At 45.1% G+C, this 21,852-nt stretch overlaps 1 protein-coding gene across 30 annotated transcripts in view; it reads left to right on the forward strand.

Moving 5' to 3' along the window:
- NFASC (neurofascin) overlaps window positions 1-21,852 on the forward strand; it is a 2,999,343-nt gene that overhangs the window by 2,732,614 nt on the left and 244,877 nt on the right. For 21 of the 30 annotated variants that reach the window (XM_044076767.1, XM_044076768.1, XM_044076766.1 and 18 more), the window contains one exon: window positions 4,767-4,955. The exons of the other annotated variants lie outside the window; for them this stretch is intronic. In XM_044076767.1, the coding sequence (XP_043932702.1) occupies window positions 4,767-4,955 (189 nt within the window). The remainder of the gene's footprint in view (window positions 1-4,766; window positions 4,956-21,852) is intronic. 30 annotated transcript variants of the gene reach the window in all.

Consider the following 21,852-nt stretch of genomic DNA (forward strand, 5'->3'; position numbering starts at 1 on the left):
GTGTCTCAGGATCTCAAGGATGCTTATCTTCATATTCTGAACCATCCTCTTTTCAGGAGATTTTTGCATTTCTCTGTTGCTTCCTGGCATTTTCCAGTTATGTGCTTTGCCCTTTGGCCTTTCTACTGCCCCAAGGGTATTCACCAAATGCCTTGCTGCTGTGATTGCTTTTTGCAGGCTTCAAGGGATCCAAATCTTTCCTTACTTGGACATCCCACTGATTCAGGTCTTCTCTCCAGAGGTCCTTTTGTAAAATATTTGTTTTACCATTTCTCTTCTTCAGAGCCTGGGGTTCATGATGTCTTCCTTGACTCCTTCTCAGGATCATGTCTTTCTGGGTTGCAGGACTCAGAAGGTGCCAATGCTGGCATCCCTGCTTCCTCCAAAGGCCTTAACTCTCATTTCTTATTTTCAAACTCTTCTTCCCCTGGCCTCCATTACAGCAAGGGAGTTTCTGAGTGCTCTGGGGTTCATGGCTTTCACCATTCTGATGCTCCCTCTGGCCAAACTCCACATGAGGAAGCTCCAGTGGTTTCTGAAGTCAGTGTGGCTTCAGCATGCGCATCTGCAAACTTTACAGTTCCTCTTCTCCTGTGTCTCAAGAAAGAACTTCTGTGGTGGATTCAACAGTTGTCTCTGAATCCAGGAATCCCTTTTCAGCCTCCTGTTTCCTCTCATGATCTGTTCACAGATGCTTCAAATGTGGGATGGAGAGCAACTTTTGGCTCCCTGAGGGTTCAGGGAGTGTGGTTGCCTTATCAGCAGAAGGAGCACATCAAAGAGATGAGAGCTCTTATGCTGGCTCTTCAGGCCTTTCATCCTGTCTTCTCTCCAGGGCGTCTCAAGGTATTCACAGACAATACCACTGTTATGTGGTATATCAACAAACAGGGGGGAACAAGAGCTTCTGGTATGGGATCTGGCTATCAAGTATCAATTGAATCTTTAGGCAGTTTATATTTGTTCATGTCAGAACATTGTGGCAGACACTCGGAGCAGGTCCATCACTCAATCCCATGAATGGATGCTTCACAGGGATCTGTTTTTGGACATTATTCACCAGTGGGGTACTCCTCAAGTAGATCTCTTTGCCTCCCCTCTGAAGAGACAACTTCCTCTGTTTTGTGCCAGAGTCCCAGGTCCTCTGGTATGGAAGGTGGACGCCCTCTCATTTTCTTGGAAGGGGATGTTTCTTTATGCACTCCCTCCCCTTCCTCTCATTCCAAGAGTCCTGTTCAAGATTCAATAGGATGCTCCCAAAATCTTGTTGATGACTCCCTTTTGGCCACAACAGCACTGGTTCCCTCTACTTCTGCACCTAGCCAAGGGCAGTTGTCACAAGTTACCTCACAGGGTGGATCTCCTCACACAAGACAAGGGGTTTCTCATCCATCCCCACCTGTCCATGCTTCAACTTACACTGTGGGTGATAGGGATTTAATCCCTCATAGACTCCTTTTTTCTGAGGACATGCTGCAAGTCCTGCAGGAGACCAGAACACATACTACTAGGAAATCCTACTTGTCTGAATGGAAGAGGTTTTATATTTGGTGTCTTTCTCATGACCTGGACCCATTTTCTGTGGATGTTCCTTTGGTTCTTTCTTATTTGTGTGAGTTGCTCAATGCTGGGTTGGCCTATTCTTCTATTAAGGCCCACTTATTAGCTCTTTCTGCTTGTCTGCCTTTAACTCCCCCGTTAGCTTCTAGATTTGAGGCTAAGCAATTTTTTAAATGTGTCCTTAATATTAGACCTTCCAGGAAGCCTGTACTTCCTCCCTGGGATCTTAATTTTGTTTTGGAAAAATTGACTCAGGCTCCTTTTGAGCCTGCAGTTTCAACTTCCTTGCAACATTGTTCTTGGAAGACAGTTCTTTTGTTAGCTCTTACTTCTGCCAGATGGGTGTCTGAGTTGCAAGCTCTTATGGCTTGTCCACCTTTTTTGATATTTCATGAGGACAGGGTGTCCTTGTGTAATAATCCTTCTTTCATACCCAGGATGGTTAATGAGTTGTCACTTAAATCAGTCATTTGCCTACTTTTTTCCCCTCTCAGCAATCTGACAGTGAGAGGGTGCTGCACACTTTTGATGTGCACAGACAGCTCAGATTTTATTTGGATAAAACTAAAGTTATCAGAAAATCAGACCATTTGTTTGTTTCTTTTCATCCTAGGTCTTTAGGTTTGGCTGTTCCCAAGCAAACTATTTCTACTTGGATTTCAAAGGCTATTTCCTTTTGTTACACTTTTCATGGTGAGAGAGCCTTCCCTCTTCTGTAAAGGCTCATTCTACTAATGCTGTGGCTTCTTCTGGTGCTTTTTTCAAGGGCTTAGACACTCATTTTATTCTTAAAGCAGCTACATGGACTTCTGTGCATACCTTTATCAAATATTACCAGTTGGATAGTATCTCCAGAGCTAGAGCTGGTTTTGCTGCTGGCATTCTTTATGGCTTCTTAGAGGACTCTGCTGCTGCTTCCTCCTCCAAAATTCCTTCTTGAGCTTTGGTACTGTCCCATTTGCAATGAATACTGCAGCAGTGAATGTAAGGACATAGTACAGTTGCATAAAATCTTACCATAATGATAGATGTCCTTGCCTTCACTGCTGCAGTATTTACTCCCTCCCTCCACCCCCCAGTCTTTTTTTCCCTTCCTGGATGTGCAGGTTCTCTTTGGTTTTCCTGGGACTGCTGTTCCTACTGGGGCAATCATTTCTGAGGATGATACACCTGAACGTCACCTTTATGCCCTACAAGGAGTGTGTAAGTGATGTTCAGCATACCTTAAATCAATGGTTGACTTTGGTAAACTGTCTGGATGGTGGGCTTCACAGCAGGGAATCCCATTTGTAATGAATAGTGCAGTGCTGAAGGCAAGGACATCTACTGTTATGATAAGATTTTACACAACTGTACTTTTTACATACAAGCTACATGTTTTGTTAAAAGCTGGAGTTTCTTATTCTGAACAGCTTTTACTCATATGTTTTAGTTTATTTATACCACTAGTATATTAGTTGGCTGGTGTTGAGAACCTCTTGTCTGATATCATGTAAAAGCTGCCTTACCTTGTGATTGGGTTAGATGCCACTGTAGTTATTTTGTAATATTTAGCATTGTTTCTAAGGGTCTTACTGCTGTTAAAAGTTGGAAGCAGACTTGCTTGTAGAAACACTGCATTAATCCTGACCCTCAATATGATTTATTAAGTGGATGCATAGCTGCACCTAGACAGTAAATTATTCCTGTGGCACAGTGCAGGCAGGTGCACTGTATATGCATTCCATGTGTAGTACATTTAAGAAAGCATCTATGCAAATAAGCATATAATGCACTGCAGGACATCTGTTTGGCATTTGCATAACAATACATGCCTATCTGTAAAACCTGTACCAAGAGAAGTGCAGTACAAGGATCCCTTAACCAGTGCACACAAGTACAGTACCTGGCTGTCATCTAAGTTTTTATTTATAATTTCATTATTGAGTAAAAGAACTGACAAAATGCTGTTAGTGTCAGGTGTTGTACCAATTCCAAGCTTCAGCAGTCATTCCCCACCCAGCTGACTACAGGTAGACTCATCTTTTATCAAACCCACCAAAGTGTGTCTGTGTGTGGGGGGGCAAAGATGACGACTTTCAAATTTCTACATACCAACTCAGGCAGATGGGACCTTGGTTTAACATGTCATCTAAAAGACAGCACACTCAGGAGTGCAGAACCCCCCCCCCTCCCCCATGGTGCACTGCAGTGTCATTAATGGAAAATAAATGTAGCTACTTGGGATATAAATAGAGTCCACCATCTTCTGCATCAAAGGTGAGTGTGCTAATAATTATTGAGCTAGTGAGACAGCCATTCCATGTTTTTCTTTTTTTGGGGGGGGTCTCTGGCAGCTATGGAAGTAATGCTCTCTTTCTGGTAGAAGAATGCTACAGGGATTATCCATCTGTCATGGACTCCAGAGTAGCTAGGCTGTATCTGGGTACTGTCATGGATTATACTACACATGTGTGCAGTAGAACTGCTTCATTTATATGAGTGAATTGCATTTTGATCCATAATTCCTTATGCAAATTACAAAAGCGACTGCATGTATTTTGTGGCGGGAGTCACTAGTAAATGTGATCTTTATGTGAAGTGCATCCATTTGCACTGGCTTATCATTTTCACAAAGCTGAGCCTAGACTGCTGGTCAACATAAAGATTTTGACAGCAATGTAAGACCAGTGCAGTTTTACTACTTCATCAGGTTATTTATGCAAAGGGTGTACTGTTTACAGCTTCATTTTTTAGCATAAGTATTATTTTCATCTTGCATGTATGTGTTGTGTGTTGAAGTTTAGAAGATACATTTCCTTTGTAAATTTTTTAAATGATTTTGTAATACATTCTTGTGCAAAAGAATGTGGTAAACTTAGGGATGGTGAGTACTACCAATTGCTACATTTAGAGTTCGGCTGATGGGATTCTTGCAACAAGAATAGTAATCTGTATGCTGAGGAGCAATTTAACAGTGAGAACAGTGTGCTGATGACAATCTCTCTTCTTGGCACTTTCTTTCAGAAATTTATCACCACATTTGTCTGGTAGAGGCCTGACAGCAATTTGAGTAGAATATTTGCATGTCTCTTGCATGCTGCTGCCTGTCAATATTTTTATCTTTTTTAAAGTGAAATAGAAAAAAAAATGAAATATAAATTGATTATTTTGTTAAAAATTCATGAACCTTGTTTGCTTCTTAACGTTCCTCCCTTTTCTCCCAGCCGTACCATGGGTGCCTTCATCTACTGTCCTTGTTACTGATACTTCTACTACTACTGCTGCTACTACCAGTACTACTACTACTACTACTGCTGCTACTACCACCACCATTGCCACCACTACAAGTACAACAGCCACCCCCTCCACCACCGAGAGTGCACTACCAGCTGTCACTAAGAACCACTTCCTGGGTACTACCGCTGTCTTCACTGTTAAACACAAAATGTCACTGTACTACTAGACTTTCTCCCCAACAAATATGAACTACACTCAGACTGTAGGAGAAATTAGATGCTATGCAAATAGCCTAGTTGTCCAGTTATGTTTTCAAACCATGATAGATGCTAGCCTTGATTCTACTTTACTTAGAGCCTGTAGAATGGAGAAGAAGCAAGTTATATGAACTAAGACAATGATGTGATTGAAAAAGCACCACTAAGTTGTGTGTCATTGTCAGAAGCTTCATATTTTGTAATGTAAATCACTACTGAAAAAAACAGTTAGTATGGAGATGATTAGCAGAGTTAATAGAAATGGAAACACTTTTGTCATTCTGGTAATGGCAAGCATTGTAATAGGTGGCATGTCAGTAACAGAAACAGGCGTAGTTAATAGGGACTTGACCATAAAAGGTCAAAGTCAAGCACCTTCAAGGTTGGTTTCCTGATGAGAGGTAGGAGAGGAAAGTAACTGACTGGCTATCCTTGGGTGAAGGACAAGAGTAGTGTGTGCCACCTTGATATGATAGGAGGATGTCTGGAGTAAGAACACACAAAAGAAGAGCAATCAAATTGTCATGGCATCTGATCTGCATTAGTACCATCCATATCAGCATCCAGTTCTAAGACAATGATATCATTCCTTATCTCAGAGCTTGTCACAAGGCTGTGTGTTTGATATATATTGTTTGGAAACTGATTCACAGAAGTGGCAGAAAGGTAACAAAACATGAGAAATGTTTTTATGGTTAAGGTTCCCCAAAATTTGTTTTAAGAACTCCGAAAGAATATTGATTAGAAAAATGAAGAGGGTAATGAATTCCAACCCTTTCTCCATATTTCGAAGTTGGGCAAGACACCAGGAGGTTTCCAACTACAACAGATACTGGCATTATCCAGCCATGGTACTTATTTTAGGGAAATACAGAAGGGCGGTAGTGACAGGGCTTTTGTTTGTCTTTATGTAGTTTGCGATCTTCAAGCTGTTACAACTATTACACACACAGTAACTTGCACCAGCTGGCAGATGGTCAGATGGCAGAATCCACAGTAGTCAGTTACAGGAAACTGCATTACTATACATATGTCCTAACATCAAGGCAGATCTCAGGAAAATCTCTTTTATCATTGTACTGTTTTGAGTTGTCCTGATAGAGTTACAGTCTTCAGTTCTTGCCCTGGTTATTTTATTTATTTATTTATTTTTGCAACAAGTATTCCAGTCTCCTTTATCTTATTTTTGACTACGTTTGTAGTCTCTTTGTTGAATTCTGTTGTTTCTGCATAGTATAACCTAAGTAAATGCTGCACAATCAAATTTCTTTCAACAGTCAGGTGACTTAAAATATATTTTGGAAGTTGATTGCAAGGAATGTTCTTCTACCAGGTCGCTACATTTACCTGAATAATTAAACTGTGAAGTTGCAGAACTTCAGTGCGGAGGCAACATCAATTTTCATTTTCTGCAAAATTACGCAACTGCTGAATTCTGAGGTAGAAATTGTGTTGAGGAGTGCAAGGCAGTTTCTGTCTATACAGAAAGTACAGTTGCTTAAGTCCTACTTACCTCTAACAGTAGATGTTCAAATTTCACACTGCCTCAGTGGCATATGGGTTCTGAGCCACACACAGACAGCCTTCTAGAGCTCAGAATCCTCCCCTCTAATTCCCTATGATAGGGGTTTGGCTAAGCCCCTCCTATCAGGGGAAAATTAACTCCTGTCACAGGGAAGCAGTTGCTCATGCTTTTTAGTGCTACGTAGAAGAACCAAGGTGTACCGAGAGCAAGAATTGCCTGAAACCAACCAATTTTCAGCAAAAAACACCAACACAAATACCCAATGTCAACCAACAAAACAACATGGTTGGGTGCAAACAAATGATATATAAAATAGAGGATGGTGGGTGGGTGCTGCCATTTAGGCAGTGTAAAATTTGAACATCTACTGTTACAGGTGTTTGACTTGTGAAACTGTACTATGCTAATAATTCACAAAGCCTCAGTGGCATATGGGTAGATTCCAAAGCTTACCCTACCCAGGGGGAAGGAGGATAAGGATCCAGAAGCCACTGGAGAATGGTCCTCATAAAGCCTGCTCTGGAGCTTGAGAAAGAATATAGACTTTAGTGCTTTGTAAATGTATGAACAGAGGACCAGGTTGTTGCTTCTGGAATGCTTCTTGAGTCCACTGTTTATCCCATCAAAGGGGATAAGGCTCTGGTGAAATGTGCCTTAACCTTATCTGGAATAGGTTTACCATGGTGGGAATAACAAAAACAAGTAGCAAAGTGCAACCATTAAGCATTCATTTGCTTAGAACCAGTTGACCCATCTTAGCCCCAAAATAATAAATAGCTATTCAGCTTTCGTGAAGGACATAGTTCAGTCAAGGTAGTCCCTGAGCTGCCAGTGCACATCCAAGATGCCTTTTCTCCAATGTTTTTGGTTCCAGATAGAAAACTGGGAGACTTTTGACTCGATTAAGGATAAATTCAGAAACAGTTTTGGCATGAAAAATGGATTTGTGCAAAAAACAAACCTGCCCTGCTGGAAAATCAGCTAAGGTTGGCCCAATATGAAAGCTTGCAGCTTAGACACTTGCCTTGCAGATGTCAGAGCAATAAGCAAAACAGTCTTCCAAGCGAAGAATTTCAAATCAGTCTGAAAGGCAGATTCCAAAGGAGGTAAGGTCACTTTTTCAAGAATAAAGTTGAGATCTTAAGGAGGAAGGATTTGCTTTCTAGTGGGTCTCATCTGCAACACTCCTTTCATAAACTGCTTGACTACAAAAAGAGATGAAAGAGGGAGATCCATGGGCAGACAAGCTGAGATGGCCAAGAGGCACCTTGATAGATGCATAAGATAAGCCATCACTAAGTAGCTCACACAAATATTTCAGAACCAAGGAAGAAGACACCATACTGGGCCGTCTGATATAAGTTAGCTATCACCTAGAAAATCTCTTCCACCTGTAATCATAAGATTTTGTAGTTGAAAATTTCTTACCTCCTTCAATACCTGCTGCACATCCTCATGGAACAAGTAGCTAAAAAGTATCAAGACAGAATCATCCAGGCTGTCAGCTGCAACTGCTCTAAATTGGGGTGCACCAGTCTCCCCTGACACTGTATGAACAGATCCAGAGTTCGAGGAAGTTTGTGGTAATTTCCCTTGGCGAGTTCCATTAAAAAGGAGAACCATCATTGCTTGAGCCAAATGAGGCTCTTCGGCTATTCTTTCTGTATCTTCAAAAGTACCTTGGGTATCATTGGAAAGGGTGGAAATACATAAAGGAAGCAAGTAGATTTGAAGACCCCGTCTAGAGATTCAAATTGTGAGGATCCAACCAGGTTCTGCTTACTCTGCCTGCCACTACGTTTTGCTTTGACTGGATGTACAAGGCCTGAAGTGTCAGAGAATTTTGTAAAGCTAGATCTGATGTTGTTAATCTTCATTTATTCCTTACTTTTGGGATTTGGTTCCGACCTCGGAACCGTGCCAGCCTTTTTTCAAGTTTGTGTCAGCCACAAACCTGTCGAGCTAAAATTGTACCCATCATGCCCTTCTCCCTGTTACCTCAGATCTTGTTTGCTGCATTGCTGTTCAGCCATGTAGAGCCGTTCCTCTCAAGCTAAGTGTATATTTTTGATAACTTTTGAGTTTTTTTTCTCACAGGATACTTAGTTTTTCAACTTTATTAAGTTGTATTTTCTTATTCTTTATTACTTGTACCTTTTTAGTATTTTCTACTACATTTGTTGGTAGTCTTTCCTCGCCCTCCCTTGGGCCTTGCTACAGTGAGTGTGTGTGTCTAGTTTTTGAATATTTTGTGGATATAATGTCTGAGAAGAAAGAGAGTCTAGGCTTTAAGAGGTGTTCGGATTGCGGACACAAACTGCCTCACTCTGACACACATGACTTGTGTGTTTAAAGCTTGGGCATGCCTCATATCACAGTGAAGCCGCCCTGTCAGATTTGTAAAGGTTTTTCTGCCAGGGCTTTGAACAAATGTAAAAATAAACGAGTACTAAAGGGTCTCCTTAAGACCCCTTTCTTTGAGGCTATTTCTGGATCACAGGAATCTTCTCCTTTCAAACAACATAAAAGGTCTAAGTCTCTTCCATTGTCTCCCTCTGGAGACCCTAAGGAATTGAAACATAAAATGGCTAAATTGTCAGAGTCGTCAGTGCCAGCGGCTGCTTCGGCACCAACTCACTTGACTCTGTCTCTGATTATGTCTGCTGGTCTCTCTACACCATTGCTTTCGATGCAGACATCAGCCTTCTTGGTGCAGACTACTACGGCACTGACTAGTTCGGTGCAGACTTCCTCGGCACTGATTGGTATATCGGCGCAGTCATCTTTGGCACTGACTGAAGTCTTGATGCAGACTCTGGCACCATCCAGTTTCTTGGTGCAGACATCTTTGGAGCAGACAGCTTTCTTGGCATAGATGCCTTCGGCACCAACAGTTTTCTCAGCACAAACCCCCTCAGCACTGACAATTTCTTCAGTGCAGGCCTTTTCAGCACCGATGGTTTTGGTGCAGACAACTCCAGTTTTGATGACACCATTCTAGGTGCAGGAATCTTCTGCACCATTGATTTCGGTGCATACCACTTCTGCGCCAGCTGTAGTGGCACAGACTATACAAACACCGCCAGTTTCGGTGCAGACATTACCTTTATGGACACCTTTTTTCAGTGGTCATGCTAGCCCTTTTTTGGACAGGCCCGAATTGCCTTCACGACTTTCAATGAGGTCTACCAGAAGCCTTTCTGAACATGATGTGGTGCATCTTATAGACCAGCTGCTTTTGGCCAGAGGAATTCCTGCCCCTTCAAAAGTGTCTCTCCCCTCTGGAGTTGATCAACCTTCTCCACAGACTCCTACCTATACTCCTTCAACCTCTGTGGAGGTTTCGAGGCATCCCTCCTCGGACAGGCTGGCCTTCCAGGCCTTGGTGAGGACACTGGCTGCTGCTTCTCAGCCACCTCTGTCAGAGACTACTACTTAATCTGAGCCTCAGCTGTCTCAAGTTGCAGCTCCTGGACACCAGGCACAAGAGTCTTGGGCCACTCTCCCTCTGATGACCCCATCCTTGCAGCTTTCCCCAGAATCTCCCACTGAGGAAGTCCACTGCAAGACTATGTGTAAATGGAAGCACATGGACTCCATGGAAGAGTCATTGACTGAAGACACAGATTACGATGACAGAAACAGGTCCCCATGTTCACCTTCTGGTGAGGTTTCCTTTGGTGACATCCTAGAAATTCTAAAGCAGAAAGGTGACTGGAAGTCCTCTAACCTTTCATAAGAGGAGTCTGTGTTCCTGCAGGCTTTTCCTGCCCAGCCCCCTACCTCCTGGGTTACCCCACCTGCCAATGAGCTCATTAAGCTCATCGTGCAGCGTGCGTGGAAGGCACTGGACTCTGTGGAGGCCATACCTCGTAGGCCGGACAAAATCCTTTCTCCCCAGAAGAGTGTCTCCCAGAAGATGCCATGGTGGTTGCTGCTGCTACAAAGAAGGAACTGGCAGAGGAGAGCTAGACTGTTCACCTGCCCAATAAGGAATCCTGGGTGGTGGACAGATTAGGGAAGTGAGTCTTTGCATCATCGACCTTTGCTGTTAGGTCCTTGAACTGCCTGGCACATTTCACAAGGCTACAGAGAGACTTGGTGTCCAAACTCTCTGAGACCTTGGCAGGAGCAGCTTCTGATGAGGTCTGAGACAAGGTGGCCTCTCAGTTAGCAACCCTAGAATCAGTTTCCAATTCCTCAATGCGTTTGATATCACATGCTACTGAGGGAGCGGCGAGAGCTGCGGGTGCAGGCATAGTCATGAGACGCCATGCCTGAATACACCTTTGTGACTCTGCGGATCCCTTCAAGGCTTCCTTCCTTAATGCCCCTATTGAGACCACTACTTTGTTTGGTCCAAGGTAAAAGATATATTGGCCAGATGCGAACAGGATGGTAAGACCCTATCTGCTGTGGGTGTCTGTTTGTCTTCTCCTCAGCGGTTCTATTCTAGGAATCAGAAGAGTGGGAAAATGTGGCACAAAAAGTCTCAGGGTCCTTTCCGTGACTGTCAGGCCAAGTTTTTCCCTAGAGGCAGGGGGGGAATTCTAATGAAAGATGCCCCTTTCGGGGCAGGGGAGGTCCGCGAAACTGGAGTTCCAGGGAATCTTTCTCTGGACAGCCCTATCAGCGCTCCTGAGGAGCAGCCTGATTGCTTTCCTCTGGAAGCAGTCAGGGGTCTTTTTCCTTGTACCCTTCTGCCTGGCAAACCATAACGACAGATGCTTGGGTACAAAAGCTCATCACCAGAGGATACCATATTTGTTTCTTATTCACTCCCTCCTTAGCCAGAAGCTTACCCAACATGCCACCCAGTCAAAGGAAAGCCACAGCTATAGAGATATCAGAGCTGCTTCAAAAAAGAGTCATCGTAACAGTCCCCCCCCAGACCAGACAGGATCCAGATTCTATTCAAGATTCTTTTTGATGCCAAAAAAGATAGGGGACTGGAGACCAGTTCTGGATCTCAGTGCTCTGAACAAATTCATAAAGACAGAAAAATTCCAGATGGTCACAGTTCAGTCTATACTTCCACTTTTGGAAAAAGATGATTGGATGTGCTGCATAGATCTTCAAGACGCGTACTACCACATAAAGGTGGAAAGGTGCTCAAGAAGATATCTTCACTTCCGGGAGGGAGTCAGTCATTACCAATTTCATGTACTGCCCTTTGGACTCTCTACAGCCCCCAGAGTGTTCACAAAGTGCATGGCAGTAGTCCCAGCTCACCTGCGGCTTCAAGGATTCCAGGTCTTTCCCATTACTGCCCCAACAAGACGTCTGCTGGATCAGGCCTTGACTTACACCCTAAACATTGCACAACAGCTCGGAATATCAATAAACTGGAAGAAGTCAAACCTTACTCCGAGTCACTCATTAGAGTACATTGGAGTGATTCTGGACACAATGACTTGTACAGCCCCTCTACCAGATCACAGAATTCAGAGGATCAAAGAACAGGTTCAGGCAATACTTTCACAAAATCTAGCCTCAGCTCGATCCGTTCTTCAACTGCTGGGATCGATGGCAGCCTCCATCACCATAGTCACTCTAACAAGGCTACAAATGAGGCTTCTTCAATATCTGCTTCTTACTCAGTGGTACCCATACCAGCACCCCTTATCTTTTCCGATTTGAATAATCAAGATTTGCAAACAGGACTTGCTCTGGTGGATGTCAAATAACCCTCACCAGTGGTTTCGCCCCTTCAACCCTCATCAGCCCAATGCCACAGTGACCACAGACACCTCCCTGATGGGGTGGGGGGCTGTTTCAGGGAAACACAGTCCAAGGCACTTGGTCACAGACAGAAGCCCATCTGCATGTCAATGTCCTAGAACTGAGGGTGGTGCTACTAGCATTGCAAGCATTCCAATCGATCCTTCCATCAGGGACTATTGCAATTCAGTCAGACAACTTGGCAGTAGTCTGGTACATCAACAAACAAATGGGAACCAGATCATAACCACTCTGTCAAGAGGTCATGAGAATATGGCAATGGGCATAGCCTCCAACCATTTTTTGATAGTGACGCACATTCCTGGGAGCGCCAAAGTAATAGTGGACAAGTTGAGTAGATGGATTCTACAGCCTCACAAGTGGTCTCTCAATCCTCTAGTGGTGGTGAAGATTTTCAACCACTGGGGCCAACCTTGCTGTGACCTATTTGTCTTCCCGTCCAATCAGAAATGCAGCAACTACTTTGCCCTGATCCCCACTCAGGGACAGTCACCGAGAGATGCTCTAGTCCACGATTGACCCTTGGGTCTGCTATATGCCTATCCTCCGATACCCCTCATTCCCCTGTTCCTCAAGAAAGCACACCGGTTGAATAGCAAAGTAATCCTCATTGCTCCATATTGGCCTTAACAAGTTTGGTTTCCCTTCCTGTGGCCTCATCTCCTAGATCGACCATGGATTCTCAATCCAACTCCAGATTTGATCTCTCACTCGCAGAATCTGGTTCATCCAAACCTGTCCAGCCTGAAACTGACAGCTTGGTTTATCCACTTCCAATGATTGCCAGGCAGCATGACCTATCTTCCCCTGTGCGTGTCATTCTGATTGCCTCTCATAGATCATCCACCAGACTACTCTACCGCAGCAAATGGAAGACGTTTTCTCTCTGGCTATAAGATAAACAAATGGACCCTTTTACAGCCCCTGTTTCTGTTGTGCTAGAATATCTTTCAGACCTTTTTAAATTGGGTATAGCAGCCTCAACAGTTTGCGTTCATTTGGATGCAATTTCTAATTTTCATAATGATTTCCAGGGCTCTTCCTTAATGTCGCACAGACTTTGTAAGACCTTTCTGAAGGGTGTAACCCAACTAAAGCCTCCATTCAGAGAACCTGTTCAACCTTGGGACCTGGCCTTAGTCCTTCAAGGGTTGACAACTTCTCCTTTTGAGCCTGCATCTACTTGTGATCTAAAGTATCTGTTATGGAAAACGTTCTTATTTGCTATTACTTCTGCCAGACATATTTCTGAATTACAGGCCTTGTCTATCAAACCCCCCCTACCTCATCTTTCACAAGGACAGAGTTTCATTAAGGACCAGTCTGACCTTCTTGCCCAAGGTAGTTTCTAAGTTATCTATCAGTCAGGCTATTGATTTGCCAGTGTTCTTCCCTAATCATTCTAACAGAGGGGAATATTGGCTGCATACCTTGAATGTACATAGACAAATTAGTTTTTACCTAGACAGGACTAAATTTAATAGAAAATCTGACCAGCTGTTTTGGCCTTTTCTGAATCCAGATTAGGTTGTCCAGTTTCTAAAGTTACTTTAGCCACCTGGTTGAGAAATTATATTACTTTCATTTATGGGAAGAATGGTATCCATTTATCTGGCAGAGTAAAGGCTGACTCTACAAAATCAGTGTCAACTTCTGCAGCCTTCCATGATAGAACATCTTTGAATGACATTTGTGCAGCCGCAACCTGGGCTAGGCCTCATACCTTCATTGCTCATTACAAATTGGACTTGGCCTCCAGAGGCAGAGCTTCTTTTGGTTCTGTGGTGCTCCGCAATGTCCTTCCATAGGGCCGCCCAGGGAACAAGATAGCTGGGGACTCTATCCCAAGAGTAAGGAATAAACAAAGATTAACAGCATCAGATAAAGAAGTTATGTCTTACCATAATGTTCCATCTGAGTTGTTTCATCTTCATTTATTCATTACAGCTCACCTGCCTTCCCCCTCCGAAGGTTTCTGGTGGATCTCATTTGTCCTTCTTTCCAGTTGTTAGGTCATGTTTGACCAGAGGTAGTCTCGGTTTCATTTTTCCAACTTGCAAACTAGATCTGAGGTAACAGGGAGAAGGGCATGATGGGTAAAATCTTAGCTGGAGAGGTTTGTGACTTACATGAGCTTGAAAAAAGGCTGGCCCGGTTCTGAGGTCGGAACCGAATCCCAAGAGTAATGAATAAACGAAGGTGAAACAACTCAGATGGAACGTTATGGTAAGACATAACTTCTTTTTCCCAGGCCATCATTACCTACTAGCAAAGACGGTATGACCTTTAACCCCCTTGTTTGCTCAGGTACCACATGACTGTGGTGTAGTCTGTGACCACTAAAAGGGAACATGGAGACCATAAGTGCTGAAGAACTTTTAAGGTCTAAATCACAGCTAACACTTCTTTGACATTTATAAGATTTGTAGCATCCAAAGACTCCTTTTTTCTTTCACACTAACTCCCTTTGACACTGCTCCTCATGCAAAATCTGACAAGCCCATCAGAACTGATTGGACTGGGGTCTGGATGGAGGACGGTAGGCCTGGATTGAGAGACATTAGATCTCTCCTCCACTGTAACCCTCATTTCACAAATTCTGACCCAAGTATCTGGAACTCTAAGGAATGCAAGTGTTGGGACTGGCATTTTTTTTAAGTACCACTGAATCTTTCTCATGTGTTGCCAGTGGTGTCATGTGGATCATTATTACTATAAGGTGTAGAATTTTGAAAAAGTCTCTTATAGAGGCAGCTTCTTTGACCAATTAATCCCTGAAAATTGTCTGATGAGACAGGACTTTGTCTTCTTATAGAAAAGCCATCCTTTTTTCTGTGTTTATCATACACCCCAGGAAGACAATTCTTTGAGAAGGTTCGAGAGGGATTAACTTGAATGCCCATGTAAGATAAAATTGTTGAGACCTTGTCTAATGGTTCTAAACATCTGGAAACAGACTACACAATTCAACAAGTCACCTAAATAAGGGAAAATGTGGATGCTCTGGGCCCTGCACCTGCAGTAAGCAACTAGTAGAGCCATAAACTTTGTGAATTCTTAAGCCACAGTAGATAGACTAAAGAATAATGCAGAGAACTGACAGTGCAAGCCAGACACAGCAAATTTCAGATATTTCCTGAAGTCGTGAGAAAATGGATTGTGATATAAGCATCTTTCAGATCTAAATTCACTGTGAAACCATGGATGTTATGTGATCCTATCTCGCCTACATTCTGACTGATGGTTCGGAGCCGATCCCTCGGCTCCGACTCGGCACGCTTATGCCAAAGAGCGAAGTCTCTTATTGGCTGAGCTTACTATATCCCAGGATGCACCACTACCAGTCCTCCAGATCTCGTTTGCCGCTAACCTGCGAAGACGTGGTCTCGAGCTGGCTGAGCTGAGTAGTTATTTTAACTAACTTTTTCTGTCAGTTTTTTGCTGTTTTTGCCTCAAAAAGCTGTTTTAACGGCTATTCTTCTCATTGTTGTGTGATTGGTTGGATTGTTGAAGTCTTTTGGTGTGTGATTGGGTTGAGTTTGGTTTAGGCCCCCTTCATCTAGGGCCTTCCCTGTCAGTCAACCCTCCTATAACTTACATATAGATCAAAAGGCTTTAAATTTTTTTGTAGCTCTGTTTGTTCTTACAGGGTTTTCAAAGTTCCTTGTCATTTGCGCTTTTAGCGATAACTGTAGTCATCAGTAAGTCAGTAATTGCATTTTTCCTGTCAGATTACTGAAAATTTCTTCAAAAATGTCTCAGAATCCTAGGCCTTCGGGCTTTAAAAAATGTACAAAATGTAGTTTCAAAATGTCCATCACAGACGATCACTCGCTCTGTGTGTATTGTTTAGGTGCAAAACACTTACAGGAGTCATGCAGCGTATGTCACGCTTTTTCCTCAAGGGTCCTCCAGGAGAGGAAAAATAAATTGATTCTTAAGGGGTTAATTAAACCTTCTTTTGAAGAAGCCTTGGCATCCTCTCCTTCTCCGGCTAAAAAGAAAAGGGCGTCGGTTCCGACCAGTCCGTCGGATCCGACCGCTAAGAGACATAGGCAGGCCTCTCCTTCGGCTCCAAGGACTTCGGAGCCGAGGTCGGAACGGTCTGCCTCGATGCCACCAGTATCGACTCCTCTGGCCGGAGCCGATGGCTGGGGCATCGAGGCGGGTCACCTTCGCCGGCTCCACTGGTCTCGGAGCCGACAAGGGTCGCCAGCTCAGACACTTCCTCCTCGGCGCCGAAGTCCACCTCGGCACCGATGGAATCTAGTGTGTATTCCTTGCGCCGATAGTCATTGAGTCACCTCGGAGCCGGTCCCCTAGTCCTTTGGGGCCGTTGGAGAGGCCTTCTCGAACCCGTTCTGTTTCCTCTCGGTCTTCGAGGATGTCAGATTCTGATATAGACAGGGTGCTCCAAAGACTGTTCCAGTCCCCAGTCTTCCAAAAATTTGTTTCGGTTCCGACCCAGCTGGCTTCGGAGCCGATGACCCTGGCCCACCCCATTGCCATTCCTCCTCCGACTGCTTCGGCTCCGTCGGAGCAGGTGCTGTTGGAGCCGGTGGAGATCTTAGGGTCGGCTCCGACCCTTACTCCAACCCGGGCCTTCGGGTCCGAGTTTGGTACGCGGACTTCTTCGGCTGGACCCGGGGGTGATGTTTCGGGACCTATGCTTTCGGTTCCGAGCCTCCCCCTCGGTGCTTCGGCTGCGGGACTTCCGTCGGCCATCACGGCTCCGGGGACCGGACACTCCCAGGATTCTGGGGGTCCGGCTTTCAGAGCCATGAGGAGTGCCTTGGCCAAGTCCTCTTCGGTCATCTCTCTGGCTTTACCGGCACCTTCCCTGGGCGTGGAGACTGGGTCTTTGGCAGTTCCCCTGTCCGTAGTCAGCGGAGCCCCGGGGCCTGAGGTTACCCCCATTGGGGGTTCCCCTCCTCCTGAGGGTTCTTCGGAGTTGTCTTCAGAGGAACCCCCAAGGAAGAGATCGTGCAAGAGGAAGCACGTGGACTCCCCCGAGTCTATTACATCAGACACTGATCTTGATGATGCAGAGGGGTCCCAGTCGTCCTCGGATGATGTCTCATTTGCAGACATCTTAGAGATCCTCAAACAACGAGGCGGCTGGATATCCAAACCCCCCTCTGCTGATGAGTCAGTGCTCCTCAAGGCCTTTGGGGCTCAGCCCTCCGCCTCCTGGGTGTCTCCGCCCTTCGAGCTTCTGGATTTAGTTTGTCGAAGGGCGTGGGAACACCCAGATACCGTGGAACCAGTCCCTTCTCGTGCAAATAAAATTTTGTCTGGTCCGCCCCGAGAAGGAGTTCCTCACTAAAGGCGTGGCTGTAGATGCCATGGTGGTGGCATCTGCTACACAACAGGACGTGGCAGAGGCTTCAACGTCCATCCATCCTCCTAATAAGGAGTCTAGGAGTATGGACAGGTACGGGAAGCGCACCCTGACTTCAGCGGCCTTTACTTTAAGGTCTCTGAATTATTTGGCACATTTTACCAGGCTTCAGAGGGATCTGGTCAAGGAGTTGTCAGATTCCCTCTCGGGTAACCTACCTGAGCAGCTAGCCCAGTCGGTTAGCTCTCAGTTGGCTATCCTTACGTCAATTTCTAACTCCTCCATGAGGCTCATTTCCTATGCGGCCGAAGAGGCGGGTAGAGCGGCAGGCACAGGCGTGGCTCTACGGAGACAAGCCTGGCTCCGCTTGTGTCAGTTCTGGAGGCCTTCAAGTCTTCCTTCGACGCTCCCTTTGATGGGTCCTCCTTGTTTGGACCCAAGGTTAAAGACACCCTTACCGCTGTGAGCAAGAGGGAAAAACTTTATCTGCCGTAGGTGCCGTTATTCCACTCCCTTCGGCCTTACCCCAAGGCTAAAGGAGGGGAAAATGTGGTTCCGCAAATCTCGTAAGTTTTCTCCCAACAGCAGGAAGATTCCCTTCCAGAGGCAGAGGACGGGAAATTTTTCAGGAGACGCCGTCCCAGAGGCGGCAGAGGGCCCCGCAATTCTGGAGACCGCGAGTCCTTTCGTGGCTCTTCAGCCTCCCACACGTCATGAGGGATTGCCCGGCTGTGCTGCTCGGAGCCAGTCGGGTGTCGTTGCCAAGCACCTAAAAGCCTGGGAGTCAATCACTCAGGACAGATGGGTGCTTCGGATCATTGCCGGAGGTTACACCATCCCATTCACATACTCGCCCCACCGTCCAAAAGAATCCCGGACCCACCACCCAGTCAAAGGGAAATGGCAGCCGCAGAAGCTTTAAAGCTGCTAGAAAAGGAGTCATCCAACCGGTCCCCACAGACCAGATCGGATCAGGAAATTACTCCAGGTTCTTTTAGTGCCAAAAGACAGGGGACCTGAGACCAATATTGGATCTCAGCAGACTGAACCAATCCATCACGAAATCCAAATTCGAATGGTCACGTTACAATCCATTCTCCCATTGTTGGAGAAGGATGTTTGGATGTGCTCCATAGACCTCAAGGACGCCTATTATCACATACCGATACATCAGGCGTCCAGGAGGTATCTGCGCTTCAGCCTGGGAGTCAGTCATTACCAATTTTGCGCTCTGCCCTTTGGTCTCACCACAGCCCCCAGGGTGTTCACCAAGTGTTTGGCAGTAGTGACGGCTCACCTGAGAAGTCTTGGATTCCAAGTGTTTCCCTATCTGGACGACTGGCTCCTGACTGCCACCACCAGGCATCTACTAATGGACAACCTCAAAGCCACCATCTCCTGGGTATTACCCTGGGGATTACATTCAATTGGTCAAAGTCTGTCTTGCTGCCCTCTCAACGCATAAAGTTCATAGGAGCAGAGATAGACTCAAGATTGATGCGCGTCTTTCTTCCTGCCGAAAGGATCCAAACTTTACAGGGCCAAGTTCAAGCTCTGATCTCGAGATCCAAAGCCCCAGCCAGGATGGTTCTACAAGTTTTAGGCTCAATGTCTGCCATGGTTCTTTTAGTTCCTCTGGCAAGATTGCACATGAGGATTCTTCAGTGGCTATTGTCAACTCAATGGTCCTTTCAGGATCTTCCCCTCAATCATCACATCATGATTACAGAAATATGCAAAAGGGACCTTCGCTGGTGGCTTCGGACATCCAATTTGGATCAAGGAAACCCCTTTGTTCTTCCCTCTCCAGTGGTTACCCTGACGACAGATGCCTCCCAGATAGGGTGGGGGGGCATTGTCTGGGCAGGCTAGTTCAGGGCTCCTGGCTTCCAGACGAAGCTCTTCTCCACATCAACGTGTTGGAGATGAGGGCTGTACTTCTATCCCTACAGGCCTTACACAAGTTTCTTCCTCAGGGCATCATCGCCATCCACACAGACAACATGTCGGTGGTCTGGTATCTGAACAAACAAGGAGGGACCAGATCGTACCCCCTTTGCAGAGAGGCCATGAGAGTGTGGGAATGGGCTGTAGCTACCAACCGCTTCTTGGTAGCAACCCACATCCCGGGAAGGTCAAATATATTGGCAGACAAATTGAGCAGGACAATTCTCTCTCCTCACGAGTGGTCTCTAAACCACACAGTAGCAGCTCAGGTTTTCAGGAGATGGGGACGCCGTGCTGCGACCTATTTGCAACTCCACTAAACACCAAGTGCCAAAGGTTCTTCTCCTTGATCCCACATCAGGAGTACCAGCTATGGATGCTCTAGCACAACCTTGGCCAACAGGGCTACTTTATGCCTTTCCTCCAATTCCACTTCTCCCCAAAGTTATTCAAAAAGCTTCTCAATTGGGGTCCTCGATGATACTGATTGCCCCATACTGGCCTCGTCAGGTATGGTTTCCTTACCTGAAGAAGCATGCGGTGGACGATCCGTGGACTTTAGACCTAATTCGGACTTGCTAATCCATCAGTCGGGACATCGGCATCAGTCCCTTCAATCTTTGAAATTGACAGCTTGGCTCCTCCACTTCCGCCTTTAGTCAGAAGGCACACACTAGACCGGAAGTTGTTCACATTTTATCTTGACCCACAAACCCACCACTAACAAATTGTACCTCAGTAAGTGGAAGAGGTTTGCTATCTGGAGCTCAACTCAAGGGCTTAGACCCTATCACTGCTCCTGTCCCAGAGGTTTTGAAATTCTTAACATCCCTGTTTAATCAAGGATCTTCTGTCTCAACTATTAAAGTCCAACTAGCGGCTATCTCTAAATTCCACGAATCCATGGATCCTCCTTTGATGAGCAGCAGACTATGCAAAACTTTCATTAAAGGTGCGAGCCTATTAAGACCCCAATTTTTCATCCTGCACCTCCGTGGGATCTTGATTTGGTGCTTCGCATTAACATCTTCCCCTTCGAACCGGCTGCTACATGTGAGTTAAAATATCTGTCTTGGAAAACTGCCTTCTTAGTTGCAATTACTTCTGCAAGAAGAGTTTCAGAGCTTCAAGCCCTGTCTATTAAGCCACCGTACTTGATTTTCCACAAGGATAGAGTATCACTTAGGCCTAATCCATCCTTTGTCCCAAAGGTCTGTTCTAGTTTCTGTCTCCAACAATCTCTAGAGCTTCCAGTTTTCTTCCCAAAATTCTCCAATGAAGCAGAATACACTCTCCATAAATTGGATGTTCACAGGCAATTACGCTTCTATTTAGACAGGACTCAGCAACTTCGTAAGTCAGACCAGTTGTTTGTGTCCTTCTCAGATAATAAATTGGGCCAAACCATCACAAAAGCTACTATCTCCAAATGGATCAGAGATTGCATAACTCAGGCTTATTCTTCTTGAATAAGCAACTTACAACATCTATCAAAGCTCATTCTACCAGAGCTATGGCTACTTCTATAGCTTTTCATTCCAAGCTCGCTATATCGGAAATTTGTGCTGCGGCTACTTGGTCCAATCCGCACACTTTCATTTCCCACTACAAATTGGATGTGGCATCTAAAGGACGAGCTTCATTTGGTTCCATGGTACTCAGGAGTGTTTTCCAGTGAGCCACCCAGGATTCAGGTGCTAAGGACGCTGTCCCATCAGTCAGAATGTAGGCGAGATAGGATCACATAACATCTTTTAGTTATGTACTCACCATAACTTCAGATGTTTGGGATCCATCTCGCCTACATTCCTAATACCCACCCTCCTTCCCCCTGCCTTGGAGATCAGAAGAGATTGAACGGTTTTGAGTTCTACTGTTTTATCTTGTTTCATCTGACGATGTTATATAAGCAGGGCGTGCATGTGTGCATGTATGCGGACAAACTAGATCTGGGGGACTGGTAGTGGTGCATCCTGGGATATAGTAAGCTCAGCCAATAAGAGACTTCGCTCTTTGGCATAAGCGTGCCGAGTCCGAACCATCAGTCAGAATGTAGGCGAGATGGATCCCAAACATCTGAAGTTATGGTGAGTACATAACTAAAAGTTTGGAAGTAGGTGTAGGACTGTCTACAAGGTGAGCATTTTGAATCTGGGTACTTTCAGAAAGGAATTTATGTAAGACAAAGCTAACACTGCTCACCTCGATAGATCCTTTTTCGGTATCAAACGGTTTCCGAAGTAAAATCCTTTTCCTTTTTG

The sequence above is a fragment of the Protopterus annectens genome, chromosome 7.part0 (assembly GCF_019279795.1).
Source record: "Protopterus annectens isolate FY-2018-M chromosome 7.part0, PAN1.0, whole genome shotgun sequence".
Classification (NCBI taxonomy): Eukaryota; Metazoa; Chordata; order Ceratodontiformes; family Protopteridae; genus Protopterus; species Protopterus annectens.